The 22,677-nt window shown below is 41.1% G+C and overlaps 1 protein-coding gene across 2 annotated transcripts in view; it reads left to right on the plus strand.

Moving 5' to 3' along the window:
• The window catches only part of LOC114895550 (25-hydroxycholesterol 7-alpha-hydroxylase), a 647,364-nt gene that overhangs the window by 458,099 nt on the left and 166,588 nt on the right, over window positions 1-22,677 (plus strand). Inside the window, exon 1 of one of the 2 annotated variants that reach the window (XM_029223054.1) lies at window positions 6,479-6,763. The exons of the other annotated variant lie outside the window; for it this stretch is intronic. Within the exon in view, the coding sequence (XP_029078887.1) occupies window positions 6,651-6,763 (113 nt within the window). The 5' untranslated portion in view covers window positions 6,479-6,650. Of the gene's footprint in view, window positions 1-6,478; window positions 6,764-22,677 lie in introns of those variants that run through there. 2 annotated transcript variants of the gene reach the window in all.

A 22,677-nucleotide genomic window follows, 5' to 3' on the forward strand; every position in this document is an offset into this window, starting at 1 on the left:
GTGGTGGACACTGTGTATGTAGTGGACACTGTGTATGTAGTGGTCATTGTGTACGTGGTGGACACTGTGTACGTGGTGGACACTGTGTATGTGGTGGACACTGTGTATTTAGTGGTCACTGTGTTGTGTCGCTCAGATTCTGTCAGGATGGGAGAACCTATGCGCTCCGCTTCTGGGAGTGTCACCAGCTGCTCCAGGAATTGCCTTCAGCTAAAGAAGAGTTGCTCTCCAAGGTCACCCTCAGCTTTCCATTATCCTGAGGGCAGTCCACAACCAAAGGCATGTTGATATTGAGATCTGAAAGCCTGGACCTTCACCCCATCTTGGGGTAATTCTAAAGGGCCACCTGGGTTCTCAATATCCTCATGGGCCGAGTCTTTGGATGAGACTGCACCCCAACCCAATACTTCCCTCTGTCAGTTTCAACCCCTGGTGTTGATCCTGAGACTCTGTCCTAATGTAGTCCTGCGCTGGTCTGTCTCTCTCTGAGTCTGTTTTCCAAAACCTCTCCTGTAACAGGCAGAAACAGCAGAACCTGGTGGGTAGATTTTATTCCAGACCAGGGCTTTTGTTGCTTCTCCAGGAACCAGCCTGGCCCAAACCGTCCACCCCCACCCCCAAAAGAAGTTTCTGAGTCTAAAATTCTCCCTTAGTGAACAGAGATAGCTGGGGGATAAGTTTGTGGGGATCCTTGTGCTTTCTGTCCTCAGAAATCTGGGTTCAGTGGCTAATCAGGAAATGAAATGTTGGAAAAGCCAGTGAATCAGAAACAGAGATGGAGAGTCTCAAATCTTGGCATGGGAAGTAGGGTCAGATCATGAGTATGAACTAAGGGTTAGCATGGGATTGTGAATTTATAAGCCAGTGTATTCAAAACTCAAGTATGTATAAGTAATGCCAAGACTATTAAACAAGAAATGACAAAACTCTTGAATCTTTTCCTTCCTCTTGGAGATAATCAGAGCCATCTGTTCCACCATTTTTAAAGCTGCTTCAAAATAATTATATTCAGGCCTTACCTAAAATTGTACTTTATTAAGAAAAAGAGTTAAATGTAACAACACTCTCTATTGTTGGGTCACTCTGTTCATTCAACAGCATTTTATCGAATAAGCATTCCTGCCTGCCATGTCTGTATGTGTAACCTGAGTGCTAGGACAACACTTATAAATTGGCTTTTTAGGAGAAAGGGAAACTAAAGAGAAAAGAAGTGCGTTGTTTACATTTTAAAGAAAGACAGAATAAGAGGAAGAATTTGTGATTTAAGATATTTTTGGTCAGGTTCAGGGCCAGCATCTAAGGTGCCTCAGTATTCACTATGTGCCGATTAAACAATGCTAACAGCAGGTCTCAGGTTTCAGGATATATATATATATATATTTATCATCATTGCTATCTTAGCTACAACCAGAATAGCTACCTTGATCAAGCAAGAAATGGCACATTTTACATTTTAATTGGGTACAAGTAATACATCAACAGGCTAACACCTTAGCTGGGCCGAGCTTGTCTGATAAACTCATTTCTATTTATACCCTCTGCCAAAGGAGCAGAAGGTGCTCAAATGCAAAAAAAGGGAGAAGCCCCAGGCATTTCGACTGTCATATATTTACTGTTCACAATTTCATCCTCATAAACCTATAGGGAAAGTAGTCTTATAACATTTTTCAGATGGGAAAGCCAAGACTAGCCTCCGAGCTAGTGAGGTAGCTCTGAGGTAGGCCAGGGTATAAAGCAGAGGCCCAACTGTCTCCATGGGGTGCCTCGGTTATGGGCAGCTCAAGGTAAAGAGAGGATCCCTAAAAATGGAGGCCAGAGTGATTGAACAGATGTGGTAAGGGGTTAGCGAAAGAAAGCTCTAAGGAAGGCAAGATGGTACTGTGGAAGGAGGGATGAATGCACAGTGGAATGTACAAGCTGAATAATCACGGGTGCCCTGAAATTCTTTGAGTCTTGGTTTTCTTTATGTCTAAAGGACTAGTAATGCCTACATCAGAGGTAGGTTCTGAAGATTAAATAAAATGTGTGTGTAAAACATGAAGCAGTACCTGGCCCATGGCAGGTCCTCTCCATCCTTTTCAGTTTTCTTCCCTTCCTCTGCTTCACAATTTTGCCCAGAAGTGGTCTTAATTCTAACAGAAGGGGATAGGAAGTCAAAGTTAGTTAAGACAGAGCTCACGAGCAAGGGGAGAACAACAGCAGTCATTCTTTTCAGTTAAAGTTCTGATTCGAACCCAATCTACATTTTATGTCAAAAGGTTATGGGATATTTCAGGCTTGAATACTCAAACCTGCTTTTAGGAAATTCCCAATATTAGAAAAAAAATGTGTAAAATTCCTCTTTGACAATTTCCACAGTGGGACTTTCAAATGTTTCCCAATAACTAAAGCCTACAAGATGCCCTTTCCCCAGCACATTTTTTGCTTCCCAGGAGCTCACAAGATTGTGGCCATATTGGTGCATGTTCTTAAATCCCTTCATTTTCACCCCACAATCTCATGTGGACTAGCCTCTTTTCTTTCTCCTTTCCAATGTCAACACTTTTAGTCCTTTTAGGTCCATCTCTTTGAAGGAAGAGCCATCTCATTCACTTTTATAGCTCCAGCAGGCCAGACATAGTGCCATGGACACAATTTGCACTTAAAAGAAGTTACTGACAAAATAGGTGGACTTGGAGGTCTCAATCCAGTGTATTCATATTTTCAAAGTCAGAGCACGACTGGAAATCTCCTGGCGGTCCAGGGGTTAGGACTCTATGCTTTCACTGTTTTAGGGCCTGGGTTTAATACCTGGCTGGGGAACTAAGATCCCACAGCCAAGCGGTCAAAAAAAAAAAAAAAAGAAAGAAAAAGAAAAAAACGACAAAGTCAGAGCAGGAGAATTAGGACATAGGACACAGATGTTGAAATGCAGGGAAATAGTCATTTTTCAAATTTTGGTGACTTCCAAACATGCTCTTTAGATTCAAAAGAGAAGGCCTCAAGGGCAACAGGGACAGAATTCAAGCCCTAATCATAGACTAGAACGAGAACAAAGAAAGAGGCTGACAGCTTAGACCACCTGGTAGATGAGGGTCAGCTGGGCTGAAGGGGAAGGCTTTGGAGTGTGACCTGTCACCTAGACTTTCATAACTCTTCCTTTAGAGGCTCCAGTATATCACGCTCTCCCTTTACTCCCTCTGGTCCTACTTCTGTTTTTGCTTGTATTTTTCTCTCTCCGTGTGTCTCACAACCAATATTTTCTGAAGAAAGATGATTAGGCCAGTTGCTATCTGTACTGAACACATTTCCACATCTGGATACCTCAAAGTATAAAGGCCACCCCATGACTCTTTTAGATCTGAACTGTTAACCCTGGTCTAATTCGTGTAGCCAAGGTACATAAGATACTAACATTGGTAGCCAGTGTTGAAAGAAATATTTGTGGCTGATTTCTGGAGGGGACCATTGGGCAGCTAGAATTTAGTTGCCTTACCTGTATGCCTTATGAACCCCTGTGTTGAAATTAAACTAGAGTTACCAGATTTAACCAAAAAAAATATAGGATCCCAAGATAAATTTGAATTTCATATAAACAGCAAATAATACTCAATGCAATATTTGGGACATACTTATATGTGCTCTGATGGTTGCTTGAGTTCCAGGCATAGCGTCTATATTCTAAACAGCAGAAAAGAGGAAGGAAGCAAAGGTCCCGACCATTCCTGTTTAGGCCACTTCCCTGAAGTAACACCTTAAACTTAGCCTACTGGTGAGAATTCAGTTGCATGGTCACTTCTAACTACAAGGAAGGCTGGGAAAGCAGTCTTTATAATGGACAGCCATGTGCTCAGTTAAAAATCGAGGCCTGTTACTGAGAAGGAGGGGGAAGCAGACATGGAGGGTCAACTAGTCATCTCTGTCAGAGAAGTGATGGAAATAAAGGCACGTTTTGGAGGTAAAATAAATTGAACTGGATTGAATATCATGATGCTGATACTGGGCTACAGAAGCAAAAGAGGAATAAAAGAGGTCTTTAGATTTTATTTCAACCAGGTCAGTTTACAGTATGGAGCCCCCTTTTAGCAGAAGTGGAAAACACAAAAGAAACATATATTCAAAATTTATTAAGTGAATACCATAAAGCATTCTAAGGAAGATACTATACAGATACCATAGGGAGATGACACAGTCGCTAACCAAATCTAGTAGGTGACAGTGTAGTATTCTTCCTTCCACCTACATAAGACACTGTGATTAACTGCAGGTGTTTTCTGTTATTAATGTTATAAAATGTTTAGCATGGTGCTTGGCACATGGTAAATGTTCAACAAATTGATTAATGCTGAACATTTTAACCTCTATTTTCAAAGAGAAGAGTCATCCAGGAGATCAAATGGAAAACTAAAGTATAAAAGTTGAGGATTCTCGTGAAAATTACTGAGAGGCGCTTTTTGCAGTGGGTACAGAAAGGCACGGCATGGATACCATCCTGCATGCTGGCTCTGCTGGCCAGGTAGTGATGGAAACCAATTTGCTTTTTCTTGGAGGAGACAGAATAGCTGTTGGCTCACTGTACCCTGATTTCCTGGAAAACTGAATCTATGACAGGAGAAAGGAAAGGCAGTAGAAAACCCTGGAATAAAAGTCAGATGAAGAAACTCATAAACATTAGAATTCTCATGCTTGCCCAGCCATTCACAGCTTTAAGGCCAAGGACAGCAACACAGCAGTAATTCAGTTCTGGAGCATGGACCAAGGGCCAGGCACATGCAAAGTACTTCCAACTACAGTACCTCAACTCCAGGGTCGGGGGCCAGGGCGACAGGAGGTGGAGAGTAGTTGCAGACAAAGTTGTCTAAGACATGATTCTCACCTTCTATAGCAGGCCAGACAGACATAGACAGAAATAACTCAGATAGAGAGGGAAAATGTGATGGAGTGAAAAGCAGAGACAGTGTTAAAAGTACAGAAGAGGGAGAGATTAATTACAAGAGTAAGGAATAATTTCTAGAAGGAAGTGGTATTTGAACTGGGCATTGACAGGTAGGTAGAATTTCAGTATTTAGGGGAGAGAGGAAACTTTTTCAGGCAGAGAGAATGTCATAAGCCAAGGTGTGAAAGGGCTGATTGTGAGGGACACTGTGGCTCAAGCTTTCTTGTATATGGAACTGTCCTAGCCATGGGATGGAGACAAATTGTGGAGGCTTCTCATTGCAGGATGAAGATTTATCTTTATCACAAAGGCAACCAGTAAGAGTTTCGAACAGGGTCAAAGCTGGATAGGTCTGTGCTTTAGGGACGTGGCAATGGAGAGGATGGGCTGGAAAACTCAAAGGTCGGAGGTACGGAGACCAGTTGTGAAGCTGCTGTTAATAGTCTTGAGAACTGCGCAAATAAAATCTTGCATAAAGGAAAGAACACAGTGGCACTGGAATAGCCTTGGTTAGAATGGTTTTTGGTTTTTTTTTGTTTCTTTTTGCCGTACGTGGGCCTCTCAGGTTGCATAACACAGGCTCCCAGACGCGCAGGCTCAGCGGCCATGGCTCACGGGCCCAGCCGCTCAGCGGCATGCGGGGTCCTCCCGGACCGGGGCACGAACCCGTGTCCCCTGCATCGGCAGGCGGACTCTCAACCACTGCGCCACCAGGGAAGCCCTAGAATGTTTTTTAATTACTTATCAACCGAGGGACCAGGGTAAGTTACCTTAACCTGAGCCTCATTATATGTTCTCTAATACATTGCTAAACTTACGTTCCAAGTTTGGTGTGGAGAGTAAATACACACGTGCGAAGTAATGTGAATGGTCATTACTCAGGAAAAGACATTTTCAAAGTTTCTCCCTCATCCTTTCTAAGGACAACCTGCGGGGCTTGTACCACTTATGTCGTAGTACCTTAGCGTCGTTTTGCAATAGCTCGTTTCCTCTGTCTTCTCCCTTCCTGGATGGTGTGTCCCATGGGGACTCCCGGAGGGTCCCGGCCCAGCTCTGGTCCCTGTCTTGCCGGCCTCTGGGACTGGCCTCGGCGCCCAGCAGGCGCGGGGGCGAGCAGGGAAGCGCGGCGTGGAAGGGGCGCCCAGCAGGCGCGGGCGCGCGCGAAGGGCAGCGCGGGCGCGCGGGCAGCCCGCCGGCTGGGGGCGGGGAGGAAGGGGCTGCCGAAGAGGTCGCCGGGGCCAGGGCGCAGCGGGCACAGTCTCAACCCTCTTCGAGGGCCAGCGCGGTCGCGGGGCGCGGGCGAGGGGATGACGCACCCGAACGACTCATTTCCAACTCCGAACTGAAATCCCCTTCCCTCAGGCCTTCAGCGGCTCGAGCTCGGGAAATCCTAGCCCCTTTCCCCCTCTTCTCTAGCCCTTCTTCCTGCCCCGGGGGCGGGGGGCGGAGGTGGGCGGCGCGCAGTTTTCCAGAGGCGGCCGGGCGGGAGGCGGTGGCCGAGCGGGGCGGTGCGCAGGGGTTGGGGGGGGAGGGGGTGGGCCGGGGGAGGGAGTCCGGGAACTTTGAGACTCGGCCCCGGGGGCCCTCGGTGACATTTCAGGCGGCGCCTCGCCAGGCCAGCCTCCCGGGACCCTCCGCCGGCTGCAGATTCGCCGGCCGCGCAGCTCGGAGAGACACCCCGGGCCGCCCCCCGCGGCCGCGCGCGATCCGGACGGCGAAAGACGTGGCCGCGGGCATGGGCAGCTTCTCGCCGGAGCCGTGGCTGCCGCGGCCTCTCAGCCCCCCGGGCCTGGTCCTCGCTGCGGCCCTGCTGCTGCTGGTACTGTATCTGCACGCCCGGCGCACCAGGTAAGCGCCCAGCCGCCCGGCCGAGCAGCCTCGCGCCTGGGTCACGCATGCGTCCTGGGCCCCGCGACCGCGCGCGACCCAGATGGTCCAGGAAGCCCCTTCCATGACTGCGGGCGCCGGCGTCTCTGGGGGTCGTGTGTAAAGACAAAGGCTTCGTCTGCCTCTTTCCCAGGCACACGCACACGTAATGCAAGCGTGGGGACCAATTCGATTTGCTGTTCCGGGCTCGGTTGTAGTCTGCCCTAGGTTTGCATTATAATTATGCATCACGCATGGCTTCCAGACACACTTTGGTGCCTTGTTACAGTGAGTTGATCCTTTGTGGCCTAGCATTCATAGAGTATTTCAGGAGCGGAATTTTCTTTCTTTTCATTCCACTAAAAGTGAAATGTTTTAGGAAAATGCCAGTGTAAGGTATGAGCAGTACCTCTGGGTGCCTGTCAGTGCCTCAGTTTACCACTGGTCCGCATCTGGAAAAACGAACTAATAGCACCTCATGGGATTTTTGTGAGGACTTAATGAACTTATAATGTGTATTTTATACATTTACTCCGTTATTTTCATTAGAACAGAATAAACAACATATTAACACCAAAACCCAGAAGTGTGTCACTTCATTATCTGATTTGAAATGTGGAAGGAGAAACAAGAGAAGTTCAACATAAAAGCACTCACTTTGAAATCACTCTTTGTCTTTTCTAACCGGGTCACTTTTCATACTATCAGGTTCTTCTTCATAGCTTTTTTTTTTTTTTTTCCTCCCTTGTTTTTTGTTTTTGTCTGATCATCTGGGTGGAGTGTGGTGTCATTCCCTGAGGTAGGGGAGGTTTGGAGGGACGTGTTAGATAAATAGTGAAGTCTGTGTTTCTGGTGCTCAGTGGCGAGGTCCGGGGAGGATATTTAATTATGAAATTCACAAATATGAAAATGGAACATAAAATCATGAGTGTAGATTGGTCACTTTGTGAAAAAGTTTGATGGAAAAGTAGGGGGCCCGGGCCACTCTCCTTGCTGAAGAGTCTGGCAGAAGAAGAAGGACCACCAAAGGAGGCTGAGAAGGAGGGGCCAGTGGCACAGGAAGAAAACCAAGTGAATATCGTGTCCCAGAAGCTAGGTAAGGACATATTTAAACAAGTAGGGGGAGTTACCTGTGTCAGATGCTGCTGAGAAGTTTAGTGTGTTGAGGACAAAGGACCATCAGAGTTGACAAGATGCAGAATTGGTAAGAGTGAAGCTGAGAGTTAATGGGCATGGTAGCCTGTTTGAAGTGGATTGAAGTGCCGTCTGTCCTACAGTAGCTTTTATATTCAGACAAGAGTGCAATGTAGTATTGTTTCATATCTCTTGAGCCAGTAATTCCAGTAATTTTATTTAAAGGAATTGCTCCTGGTGAAATAATTGTGAAGGTCCTTAAAGATTTCACCAGCTCAGTGCTCATCAGGGCTGCTTATAATAGTGAAACATTAGGAAAAAAAACTAGATTTCTGAAAAATATTGGTTTAGTTAAAGAAATTCTAGCATATCCGAGTAGTAGAAAGTTATGTAGCCATAAAAAACTATAATGTAGACTATATGAAGACATAGAAAGCCATATTCAAGATACATTAAGTGAAAAAAATTTAAAAACGCCCTTCGTATACATGGTGTCAATGATCTCTAGCCAAAGACTGCTAGGAACACACCTGTAGTGGTGTGTAGTGGTGTGTTCCACCTGTAGTGGAACAAGTTGAGTTATTGCTTATGGCAACTAGAAGGAACACACGCCATTCATTCTGGGTAAAAGAGTGTAGAAAGGACCTATTTATGGCATTTGGGTTTGTGTTATGTGATTTGGGGGAAGGTTCAAGGAAGCAAGCTTTTGCTTTGTTGGTAAGATACTCTCAGAAAGCTGGGGCTGGTCTATGACTGGAGACCTTAATCTCCTCTATGAGGCGAGAGGAATGCATTGAGGCTGAATCAGCAATTAGTAAGTAAGCAACAGACTCTAGAATTAGTAAGGTTTGGGGGATGTTTGGTCATTTTATTGACTTAGTATTCATTATTTTTGTCAGTATTTAGACATGATTATGGATTGATCTCGTTTTTGACTTTATAATAGTCACAGAGTGGCTTTCTTTGATCACTTAAATGTTTGTTATTAAGAATGGCTTAAAGTTTGTGCAATTGTTTCTGTTCATCAGAAGAGCGAAGTGTGGTAGCTGCTGTCAACTGAAGAGAAATACAGAACCTAAAAGTTGTGAGTTATGTTGTATCCCGGAACCTTACTGAAGACTATATAGCCCAGGAGACAGCCTCTCAGGTAGCTCTGAGGAACTGTTCCGAAGAGGCAAGGGAGGCGCCAGGATATATAGGAGTTTTTGCTGAAAAAAAAAAAAAATCATACAGTTGAACATCAAAAGATTACTGCTGATCACAAAAAAACAGACATTTCAAGTTAACGATTTTAGTGCTTTTCTACGTATGGGAAGGTGCAAGAGTCCAGGCTCATAGAAATGATTTCTTCCATATGTATCTTCACTATCTGGGGCCAGCATCCTGTTTTTCTCCATCCTGAATTCCCCCCAGAGTGCCCCACACGGCCAGGGGTGGCTACAGTGGCTGGCGGCTAGGCAACATTTTGTTTACTGGAATGGCAGGCAACACTTTTTGTCCGCACTAGGAGTGCCAAGCAGGCACCTCGATGTCAGGGGTTGTGTTTATCTTTCTTAAAAATATAAAAAGCTGCAAGGATATACCACAGACATTTGAGGGGGGGGGAGCAAATTTACATACAGTGAAATGTGTAGATTTTAAATGTACCGTTCGATTAGTTTTCATACATGTAGACACCTGTGTAACTGTCACCCCAGTCAAGAAATAGAATATTTTCTCACACCTCTTTCTAGTTAGTCCCCACCCCTGAGCTCTGATTTAGTTTTGCCTGTTCTTGAACTTCTTATAAATGGGATTGTGCAGTATCTTCTTTTGTGTATGGCTTTCTTCTGTCAACAAAATGATTTTGAGATTCACCCATGTTGTTGCATATATCAGTAATTCATTCATTCTGTTTCATTGCAGAGTAGTTTATGTTCTCTCTATATATAAACTGTGGTATATACATGTATATATGTACTATATATATATATATATATACTACATTTACTGTGTATGTGTGTGTATATGTGTTTACTACAAGCTGGTCATCTATTGTCCTTTTAATGGACTTTTAGTTATTTCCAGTCCGGGACCATTACAAATAAAGCATATGTAGACATTCTTTTACAAGACTCTTTGTGGACATATATTTAGTTCCTTCTTGGGTTAAAATCCTGAAACCTATGAGAAGGTTGATGGATCATAGGGTAAAGACTTATACTCACACCCATTTTGGAAAATGCCATTTTTCCAATGTAATTGTACTTTCGTAACACTTCCACCATTACATACTATATGAGAGTTCCAGTTGCTCGCTATTTTCACCTATGTCTGATGTGGCCAGTCTGTTAGTTTATAAACCCTATCTTTCTAGATTCTGAATTTTATTGTCTTCCCCTGAAGAGTGTTGCATTTTGTTTTAGTGTGCAGATGTATTTCTGGCCGATTCTCTTGAACTTGGGGGAAGCTTAGTTTTATCCTTTATAAAGATGAGTCTATGGAAAGCTCAAGATATTTACCAAGCTTCTTTTCTTTGATGGGATTCAAACCCTAAACTCCTGTCTCCCCAGCAGTGGGCAGCAGCAGGAATCTCTGCTCAGTTCTTTGAATATTACAGCTGATGCTTTCCACGGGGCTCTTTGAAGTCTCCTCCACAGATGCACACTTCCAGGTTTGGCCAACAATTTGAAGGGTGTCTCTATCCATGTTTTTCTAGGTTTCTCTTCTTGACTTCCAGCCACTTCAGTATCCCAAACTCTGACACCTCAGTCAGTAATATTGTAGCTTTTTGCTTGAGTTCCAGCTGTCTCTCCCCCTTGCAGACGGGTCAGAGGAAATGCTGTCTACCCTGGACTTAATTCATTATGGGTCTGTTCTTTAAGGGTTGACTCCCCTTCAGTATCTGCCTTCTTTTACTTGTTCTTCAGTGCATTTAAATCATTTTTTGTTTGTTTGTTTTGTCTTTTGCTATCTGTGAAAATGTTAGGTTATTTCAAGCTACCTCACCGTTACTGGAACCCAAACCCAGACTTCTAACAGTGATTATATCTAGGTGATATCTTTTTTGTGAAATGATTATTATTTCCTTTTTCATGCTTATATTTTTAAATTGTCATAATACATACGTATTTCTTTCATAAGACAAAAAGAATGATACATTTAAAATAAAACTTTGATAAATTCTTTTAAAATGTTTTTAATCATTTTTTTCTTTTTAGAAGAACCAGCATTCGGGGTCAGTGTAGTAATAGGATTCTAACTTAGAAGATAAGATTTGGGTGGTGCTAGGAAACCCAGTTCATTTCCAGAAAGTCATGATATATATATGATATATATATGTGGATATATATATAAAATATGAAATATGTTTTTGTCCAATAGTTAGATACATGTTTTTAAAAAATCACTGTTTACTAATAATAGACTTAAATACAGATACATACTTTCCAATTTATTTTAGAAGACAACATCATATAAAAGCAGAGTCTGTAGCAAGGCAGAGTTGAAAACAAACACATCTCTACTATTCTTTCCCTACCTCCCCATCCCCTGTAATAATGGACAAAAATCAGCCCTACCAAAACAATAGAAAATAAATATAAAATAGTTAAATTATTTTAAATAAATGAAATAAAAATTGGCACTAAATATTATGCTTCCTGAAGAGCACACTTAAAACAGAATTAAAAGTTTATAATGAATAGGGGAAAGTGTTTACAGAAGGTATCATGGGGAAAGGACAATAGCACACATTTTTTAATCTTACAGCTCGGGATATGAGAAGTCTGAAATGGGCCTTACTGGCTTCAGTTAAGGTGTTGGTAGGGTTGCATTCCTTTTGGTGGATCCAGGAGAGAATCCATTTTCTTGCCTCTTCCAGCTTCTTGAGGTCACCAGAACTCCAATCTCTGTTTCAGACTCTTACACTCCTCTTTTTTTTTTTAAAGAAGATGTTGGGGGTAGGAGTTTATTAATTTATTTTATTTATTTTTGCTGTGTTGGGTCTTTGTTTCTGTGCAAGGGCTTTCTCTAGTTGTGGCGAGCGGGGGCCCCTCTTCATCACGGTGCGCAGGCCTCTCACTATCACGGCCTCTCTTGTTGCAGAGTACAGGCTCCAGACGCTCAGGCGCTGTAGTTGTGGCTCATGGGCCTAGTTGCTCCGCGGCATGTGGGATCCTCCCAGACCAGGGCTCGAACCCATGTCCCCTGCATTAGCAGGCAGATTCTCAACCACTGCGCCACCAGGGAAGCCCTTGCCTCTTTCTTGTAAGGACCTTAGTGACTACATTGAACCCACCCAGATAATATAGGATAAGCTCCCCATCTCAAGTTCCTTAATTCAGTCACATTGGCAAAGTCCTTTTTGCCATGTTAGGTGGCATATTTAAGTTAGGGATTAAGGATTAAGAGGTGGGCATAACAGCAAAGGAGACCATAAATAAGACAAAAAGACAACCGTCAGAATGGGAGAAAATATTTGCAAATGAAGCAACTGACAAAGGATTAATCTCCAAAATTTACAAGCAGCTCATGCAGTTCAATATCAAAAAAACAAACAACCCAATTCATAAATGGGCAGAAGACCTAAATAGACATTTCTTCAAAGAAGACATACAGATTGTCAACAAACACATGAAAGGATGCTCATCATTAGAGAAATGCAAATCAAAACTACACTGAGTTATCACCTCACACCAGTCAGAATGGCCATCATCAAAAAATCTACAAACAATAAATGCTGGAGAGGGTGTGAAGAAAAGGGAACCCTCTTGCACTGTTGGTGGGAATGTAAATTGATACAGCCACTGTGGAGAGCAGTATGGAGGTTCCTTAAAAAACTAAAAATCGAACTACCATACGACCCAGCAATCCCACTGCTGGGCATAAACCCTGAGAAAACCATAATTCAAAAAGAGTCATGTACCAAAATGTTCATTGCAGCTCTATTTACAATAGCCAGGACACAGAAGCAACCTAAGTGTCCATGGACAGATGAATGGATAAAGAAGATGTGGCACATATATACAATGGAATATTACTCAGCCATAAAAGGAAACGAAATTGAGTTATTTGTAGTGAGGTGGATGGACCTAGAGTCTGTCATAGAGCGAAGTAAGTCAGAAAGAGAAAATCAAATACCATATGCTAACACATATATATGGAATCTAAAAAAAAATGGTTCTGATGAACCTAGGGGCAGGAGAGAAATAAAGACACAGTTGTAGAGAATGGACTTGAGGACACGAGGAGGGGGAAGGGTAAGCTGGGATGAAGTAAGAGAGTGGCATTGACATATATACACTGTCTAATGTAAAATAGATAGTTAGTGGGAAGCAGCTGCATAGCACAGGGAGATCAGCTCAGTGCTTTGTGACCACCTGGAGGGGTGGGATAAGGAGGGTGGGAGGGAGATGCAAGAGGTAGGGCATATGGGAATATACGTATGCATATAGCTGATTCACTTTGTTATACAGCAGAAAGTAACACAATACTGTAAAGAAATTATACTCCAATAAAGTTGTTAAATAAATAAATAAATAAATAAATAAATAAATGATTTGAACCCAGGAGAGGACACCTCACAAATGACATCTTCTGGATGACATCAGAGAGAGTCCCCCTCCTTCGGAGATTCAAAGGGTCCACATTCTGTGACCTCTGAATAATCTCTCCCAGTCATCTTCCTTAATAGAAAATGGAATTAACAGCGACCATACAAGGTAGATACGAGAAGCAAAGTGCATGAGAAACGTGAACACGTTTTGTAAAGTGTGAAGTCACTTGAAAGACAGTTGGCTTGCACAATTAGGCTTCCTTGGTTCTTCCCAAAGATCCTTTTCTCTTAGTTGCTGTTTAGGGGGAAAAAAAGTGGGATGAGTTTCCTTCCCTCTTTCATCCTTCTCCCCCAACACACAAATCCCCACACCTCCAAAATGCTGTAATTGGTAAGAAATAAGATTTACATGTTTTTAAGATGAATTTTAGTCAATGTAAAAATTCAATCAGTGATTTTTTTTGAGTTATGAATTGTCAAGGTTATGTAGGTAACACGTTGTTTTGAAATGTTGGTTTGTTGACATAACGGTATCACACAAGTCAATTTTCTTCTTTCTAATCACTTAATTACTCCCCAGGGCGGCCCCTGGTGCCCCAGGTCCCTCACATTGTTACCGTTGCCTAGAAAGCGAGAGGAACTAGGTTGTCATCACTAGTGGGTGTTTTTCTTCTTTCTTCCCTTTTTCTTATAAGAAAATGTAGGATAAAGATGTGGGCAGCTGAAAGCAAAGTCGTTATCTATTCAGAAGAATGCTGATTTAACAGGTGGATTTTTATGTTTTTTCATAGGAGGTGATAGGGACATCTCCAGGCACATTTGTGACTCTTGATTAAATGACTGATCAATTACTGCAGGGTGCTACACTTACCTTTACTAAGCTGCGGAGTTTGGATTGGTCTTGTTACCATTTGAGACATTTCAGGCTGCATCACTATTTTATTTTGTAACTTTAAAAAAAAGTTCCTGAAGATAGAGAGTATTCCCACTACGTAATTAGTGGAACAGGTAAGTTTTGAAAAACACAGACTTTGCTGTTTAGTTGTGTGTCATTCAAAGTGACGATTCTGGAGATTAAGTTTTTCACACTTAATCTCCAGAACCTATGAATAAGTCACTCTGCAAAGTGGAATGAAGGTTGCTAATCAGCTAACCTTAAAACGGGGGATGATACCAAACTATTGGGTGGGCCCAATGTAATCACACACTAAACCTGGAAGAGGGAGGCAGGAGAGGAGGTCAGTTGACTATTGCTGGCTCTGGAGATGGATTAAGGAGTGCCAAGGCCAAAGAACGCAGGCAGGCTCTCGAAGCTGGGTAAACAAGGAAACAGATTCCCCTCTAGAGCCTCCAGAAAGAAACCTCGCCCTGCTTACACCTTGATCTTAGCCTAGGGAGAGCCATTTTGGACTACTGGCCTACAGAACCACCCGATAGTAAATTAGTATAGTCTAAACCACAGATTTGTGGTAATTTGTTACAGTGGCCACAGAAAGCTAACACAACAGCCGGATCCCCCGTACTCTTTGCATTAAACTATACAGCCTCTTGCAAGAAGTTTCAGAGAGCAGAAAAGACTGGGACTGGAATCACTTTGCTGGTGGCCCACGAGGAGAAGGATAGAAGGCAAACATTTGTACATACTCAGTATCTATGCTAATACATAATAATTGGAGAATTTTTGGTCCCAAAGTTCGCAGAGTACCATGAGCTATTCATTGATGTCTCTCTTCCTTATCCATCAATTCACAAGTAAGGTTTGAATGTTTGTTATGTATCATGTAACTCTGTGCATCTTTAAAATCTTTTGGAAAATGTGATGTGGGCTGCAGGCATTGAGGTGCATCCCTGCTTACTGCTACCCACAGCCTGGAGGAGAAAGCCCAGGGTGGCTCTGAGGAGTGGAAGGGGTCCGCGGTAACAGGACGCTGTACTTCACTGATTTCCCCAAAATCAGGTGAGCAGAGAGAATCGTCAGCTGCAGGGGAAAGATTAACGGCTTCTTGGAGAAGAATATTTTTGTACTTTATCCAAAGTAAAACCCCACTGAAACGACTTCAGGTTACTGTTCTGTGAAAGACAAAGGACAAAGTTATAGAATGCTCCTTTGCTGAATAAGAGAAGGTGACATCTATTATATCATGCATTTTTATAGCTGAAGTGCTCATTTTATGGCTTTGGCATTTTTTTCAACACAGAAGGATTTGGGATGGGATCATTTTTTTGTCTATAGGAAAGTGGAAAGGATTAATTAAGTCTGTAATTGCTTAATACAAAAGTTAATAGAAATTTTAATAAAAGTACAATCATAACAGGATTTAAATCCATTGTCATTTCTCCTCATAACTTTATCCTAAATAGTTGATAATAATGAAGAAGAAACTATAAAAGCTTGACTTTAGTTTTAGCACTAGCACGATACCTGGCCCGGAGTAGGTCCTCAGTGAATACTTGTTATAAGAATGAAGGATGAATGAATGGGTTTGGTGCAGTAATTGTTATCTATTTCCAATATGAATATTTTAGAATTGTAGATATTGATATCAAAATATACAAACTGTATACAAAAATGATAAATGTCATACGTATCAATTTTCTGCCACTTTGATTAGAAAGTGAAGATTTCATAAGCAAATGCTTACCTATCATGAATATTTACAAGTGGAGAGCATATATTGGTTCAATGATTATTCTTTAGTATAAACCTGACTGAAAACATAGCAACTGGAGTGCAGTCAATTCCTAAAATTCCTGCTTCTGAAAATTCAGAGTTTAAAAATACATATTGTTAACTTTCAGCTTTAGGTTCTGGATTTGTATAACTGGGCTTACGTTTCTGCTCCCTGGTGTGGGTGGACAGTGTGCTTTGTTGAACAGATCAGAGCTCCTTTGTGCAAGGGCTGAGCCTGGCATTGGTTAATCACATAGATGCACCACATTTTCGTCTTTGGTACCCTGAACACTAATAATGGTGGGATGATTACTGATAAATATCAGAGACCAGCATTGCTCTGGTGAAAGCATTGCTTTGTATTAGCTGTCCCTTAGAACTGTGGTCCCCAAACCCCTTTATCCCAGAAGACAGGTGGCTTGTTGTTTGGTCATGTCTAGTGGTGACACTGTGTTTTGGCAGTGCTGTACTTTGGGGGCAGGATGTGAAGGGATTAACATTTTTGGATGATGGATAGTTACCTGGATTAGCTACTACGATATTGTTGACTTTTCAATCTATTTTTGTGTGTTGAGTATGAAGTCCTACAGAATTGTTTTTGACTTGTAATAATGGCGGCCAATACTTTTGAGCGTTTCCTATGTGCCCGCAAGACACTGAGGCAAGTACTTTGTAGCCATTATTAGATTTAATTGATTGAATCCTCCCTCAAAATAACTTTCCTCATTTTACAGAGGTAAAAAAGTAAGTCTTGTTTAAATAATATTCCCAAAGTCATACAACTGGAATACCGTGCAGTTAGGGTTCAGATCCACAGTGCTTGACTCCAAGTCCAGCCATTTAACAACATTTGTGTTTGTTGTTTTACTTTTTAAGTTTTCTTGCAATAATGTTCTGGCATATGCCGTTACCCTTGTCTGAAAATGAAAGTATTGAAATCTAATATGACTTTAAAGCATTTCTAGCAGAAATTTAACTAAGATATGAATACGTACATTTGGGCTTTTAAAAGAAGGATATGGTAAGACTGAAAAAAGCAGGCAGTACTAGCCTGCTGTCGTCTCCTTCTGACACTAGATTGTATGAAAGTGATTTGTTGGGCAGTGTGAGAAAACACCTGTTTTTCCTCATTCCATTTACTGGCTCTTGCACCCACTCACTTTAATGGCTTAGCAGAGGATTTGAGGTTCACCATGTGTCCACACTGTCCTTTGTTCAGATACAGTAGAGAACAGGACGGATCATGCCGGACCCTGTCTGTCTCTCTCTCTCTTCCTCTTTTAACATACACAAAGCTGTATATGTTAATGTATACGATTTGATGAATTTGGAGATAAGTATACATCAATGAAACCATCACCACAACCTGTGCCATAAACATATCCATCACCTGCAAAAGTTTTCCCACCCTCTTTTATTATTGTTATTAAGAACACTTAATATCTACCCTCTTAGCAAATTTGTAAGTGTGTAATACAGTATAAACTAGAGGCACTATGGTGTACAATAGATCAGTAGGACTTATTCATATGGTATTACTGAAATTTTGTTATCTTTTGACTAATACCTCTCTGTTTTCCTCTCCCCCATCTCCTGTTAACCACTATTCTACTCTCTTCTATGACTGTTTGAGATTCTTCATATGAGTGATATGACATAGTATTTGTCCTCCTGTGTCTGGCTTATTTGACTTAGCATGATTTCTTCTAGGTTCATTCATGTTGTCACAATGGCAGGATTTCCTTCTTAAGGCTGAATACTATTCCATTATAAGTATAAACCACATTTTCTTTATCCATTTGCCCATCGATGGACATTTAGGTTGCTTCTATGTCTTGGGCTATTATGAATAATGCTTTAATGAACATGGGAGTGCAGATATCTCTTTGGGATCCTTATTTCAATTTTTTGGGATATATACCCAGAAGTGGAATAGCTCTATTTTTAGTTTTTGAGGAACTTCCGTACTGTTTTTTGAGGAACTTCCATACTGTTTTTTATCATGGCTGCACCAGTTTACATCCCCACCAGCAGAGTACAAGAGTCCCCTTTTCTCTTTTCTCCACATCCTTGCCAACACTTGTTTTTTTTTTTTTTTTAATATATATGTAATAGAGGTGTGAGGTGGTGTCTCATTCTGGTTTTGATTTGCATTGCTCTTATGATTAGCGATGTTGAGCACCTTTTCATATACCTGTTGGACATTTGTATGTCTTCTTTAGTAGAATGTCTATTCAGTTCCTTTGCCCATTTTTTAATCAAGTTATTTGGTGTTTTGCTATTGAGTTGTCGGAGTTCTTTATAGATTTTGAATATTAATTCTTTATCAGATATATGGTTTGCAGATGTTTTCTCCCATTCTGTAGGTTGCTTCTTCATTTTATCAATTGTTTCCTTTGCTGTGCAGAAGCTTTTTAGTTTGGCATAATCCCACTTGTTTATTTCTGCTTTTGTTGCCTGTGCTTTTGGTGTCCTATCCAAGAAATCATTGTCAAGAAGCTTTTCCTCTGTGTTTTCTTCTAGGGAAGACTACCTCTAGACACAAAGACTAATGAGCAGGTTGAGTGTCACACCTTAATCTTCTAGAAAACTTGTAAAAATTGATTCAAGATCACTGTTTTCAAAAGGAAAATCATGTTGGGGGAACCTGGAATCAAAGGGAAAGGATACTTTCACCCTCTGGGAATCAATTAAAGGTAGTTGAGTGTGTTTCCCGTTTTAACAATTTTTCCTCAATGGATTCTGCAACTTGTGTGTCACTGCTGCAGTTATTATTGCACTTAGAGAAGCAGCATTAAATATTGTGTGAAAAAGTGTTACAGACAGTTCAAGTATTACTTGATGTAGCAAAATGTAGGTGTTTCTGATACATCTCTTGAATGCTTTCAGGTCTATAGTGAACTTTCAATCTTGCTTTGGATTTTAATGATGTTTTCCACACGGACAAAGAATCTCAGTCCTGTGTGCAGGATGTGTAACTTTGCCCTTATTTCTTTGTAGGCATACATGCAACTTCTTTCACTATGCATGCAGTGTATGTGTGTGTGAATATATAAATGTATAAATATATGTGTGTATATATGTGTATATATTTCAAACTAGTTCTACCCTTTTTGCTTGTCAGTGTGTTATACCATATGGTATAGAGCATCACGCCAAAAGATAAAAATATTCCTAGAACATATGAAATCACCAGTCAACTGAAGAAGGGTGAAGACGTTTGACCACAGCATTTGTGACTCTGATGCATTTGTGGGCCACAGCATAGTGGCTTAATACCCCACTTCTAAAAACAGGACGTATTTTGAAGTTAAAGTGGCTCTTACTTTTTAAGGGAAGGAATCCAAAAGTAAAGTCTTTAAAATTTTTATTTTTCTAAAGGCATTGATTCAAATAAGTGTTTTCTTTCTATGTTGAAATTCTCCATATGTATTTACAGAACTTTCCCCTCTTATTTTAATCTCTAGATTTACCGTACAGGGAGACATTGGAGATGGAACCCACTCCATTGGTGGATGGAGTCCTTTGGTTGTAAATAACACAACCACTACACAGTTTTTTCTAACTTATTCCGTGGGTGGGATGTTTCAACCAAAAAAGAAAGGTACAGAAGATCAAATCCTACAGTATTCCTAGGGACCATGGAATAAAGTCATAATAACAATGTGACTCAAGGCTGTTTAGGCCCCAGCAGTAAACAGTAAAGGCTCTGCAGATGGTCTACAATAATGCCTTATTGTGCTACTCGGACTTTACTCATTTTACATCTCAAGTAGATTCAGGTTCCTTTGTGCCATATTGAATACTGTATTCAACTACTTAATTAAACAAAAATAGGGGAAAAACTTCAGCAGTTAATTTCCTAGCCAAGGATTGAATATATTTTTTACTAGAGAGATAAACTATCACATAAAATAGAGGAAGCGCCATTGCCATGAAATTTCTGGGTAGCAGTTCTGTAAATAGTTCTCATGTTATTTGATGAAGATCCAATCTTAATTTCTCAACTCTTCACTGATTATGATACTTATTCTTTTGTATTTAATCAGCTCTTCTAGTTGTCTTTTTTTTTTTTTTTTTTACAAAATGGTCCTACCTGGGCTTGATTTTTACAGGGTGGATCTATAATAGAATAGTCTTGCTAGACTGCATCTTAGCAATGCCATTCTTCATTTTATGATTTATGTTTGCATTCTGCAGTATCGTAGTTAACTTCTTGGACAGTGGTTGCCTTACCTTGAGACAAACATAGATCTCGAAAATGTTCAAGCAAAAGTCTTATTCCTGAAACATCTATATATTTTATTTGCTCTTGTGCTTTTCCCAGTGTTCACTAGAGATCTACTCTAGAGCAGTTTCTTTAGTCCCAAATATAAGTTAATAAAGTTGAGTAGATAGGTACAGATGTTCTTAATTACATTGCTTTGGAAGATATATGAAAATTGCCTTCCACTTTATAGGCAACTATAATTTTTTTTTTTTTTTTTTTTTTTGCCGTACGCGGGCCTCTCACTGCTGTGGCCTCTCCCGTTGCGGAGCACAGGCTCCAGACGCGCAGGCTCAGCGGCCATGGCTCACGGGCCCAGCCGCTCCGCAGCATGTGGGATCTTCCCGGACCGGGGCACGAACCCGTGTCCCCTGCATCAGCAGGCGAACTCTCAACCACTGCGCCACCAGGGAAGCCCCGGCAACTATAATGTTTTTAAAGGGCTAGTCTTTCCTCTTCTAGAAGCCAAAGTGACTGATTCATGTCAGTTTTCTCAATCTGCTTTAGTGGGACTAAGATAACTCAATCCCTCTTTGAAACTCTATATTTGTACTCTTTTAAGACAGTCATATTTGAGAAGAAATTCTGGCCAAATAGAACCAAAAGCTGAAATAATGTCTGTTTTTGGACTTTAAAAATTGTTACTGTCTTATAAAAAAGAACACATAACTGGAGTCTCAAGCAGTATGTTTCTATGATAGGGTAAGAGGGCCTTTAAGTATTTTAGGGTGACTCAGATTTGTAGGAGATCTCATGACCTGTGTAATAAATTCAGAATAATGCTAGGTTACTTAATCAGTTAAAATTGATCATTCTTTGTCAACAACTTTGAACAATGACAGTTTTCTAACTGTATTTAAGATATACATAGATTTATTTTCAAATACACCCCCTTCCTTAGAACTGATTATTATCAATAAAGGAAAAACCAAGGAAGAAACATGCAGGGGTGTTGTTTCAGTCTGTCACAGGATGACTTTATTTATTTATTTATTTTTAACATCTTTATTGGAGTGTAATTGGTTTACAATGTTGTGTTAGTTTCTGCTCTATAACAAAATGAATCAGCTATACGTATACATATATCCCATATCCCCTCTCTCTTGTGTCTCCCTCCCACCCTCCCTATCCCACCTCTCTAGGTGGTCACAAAGCACTGAGCTGATCTCCCTGTAACAGGATGACTTTAGAAAATGACTAGAATTTTGCTACGTCCAAAGCATGCTTTTCGCAGGGTCTCTGAAGCCTTGGTGGGATCAAGTGAAGAAGAATCCATAGCAGCGCGTGCTTTCCTTTTTCAACGGCTGTTTCCAAACTTTCATTAGGATGCTACAGTTAGAATATGTACTAAGTATACTAAGTATGTAGTATGTACATACTTACAATATGTATCCCTATTCAAAGAGAGCAAGGATCATGATATTTATGAAATCAGCAATAACAAGGAAACTCACCCAGAAGAAGAAATGGCATGATAACATTTCTCACTGTCTCTGAGCCTCAGTATTCTCATCTATAAATAAGGAAATCAGACTAGATAATCACTAAGGAAATGATGTGATTCTGCCAGGACACTGACATTCTCAAATTAAGCCCCCAAACTACATATATTTCAGCTGTACAGAAGGTACCGCTTCTCAAACACAGCAAGTCTCTTTCTGACTCCATGACCTTACCCTTCTTTCTGCTCTTTTAGCCCCAGTGTAAAAGCTCCATCTCTCTGGAGATTTTCCAGATCTTTCCCACGCAGAGTTCACTGTCTCCTCCTCAGCCTCTCCCAGCACCTCAGAATTCACCTCACAATGTATCATAATTATCTGTGAATATGCATCGCTCCTCAGTCAGTGTGTCAGCAACTAGTATGAGAATCAGTCTGCTTTTCATTCATCTCTGTGTCCTTAGCACCTAGAAAAAGAAGTGTCTGGTGCATTGTAGGCAGCCAATAAGTAATACATTAATAATTTAAAAATAGGACTTAGAGAATCATTGCTCATCATAATATGGAATTAAAAGGCTGTGGACGATTTTCTTTGTAGTCATGATTGGTTCACAAAATGCTGAGAAACCTGACATACAGTGTTGACTATGAAGGGCATGACCCATGATTTCATCTGAGTCAGAGCTAAGCCAGTTGTTGGGAATTCCCCTTTGACATTTATAAAGTATAAGAATAGTTTCAGGGCCCAACATAGAAGCATCACAAGACTCTGAATCCCAGAGTAAGTTCAGGGCCATGAAAACCATATCATTCCTGAAGACTCAAAGAAACACTGTTTCTGAAAATTAGA

This window comes from Monodon monoceros, unplaced genomic scaffold (genome assembly GCF_005190385.1).
Source record: "Monodon monoceros isolate NGI ecotype Baffin Bay Population unplaced genomic scaffold, NGI_Narwhal_1 Super_Scaffold_14, whole genome shotgun sequence".
NCBI lineage: Eukaryota > Metazoa > Chordata > Mammalia > Artiodactyla > Monodontidae > Monodon > Monodon monoceros.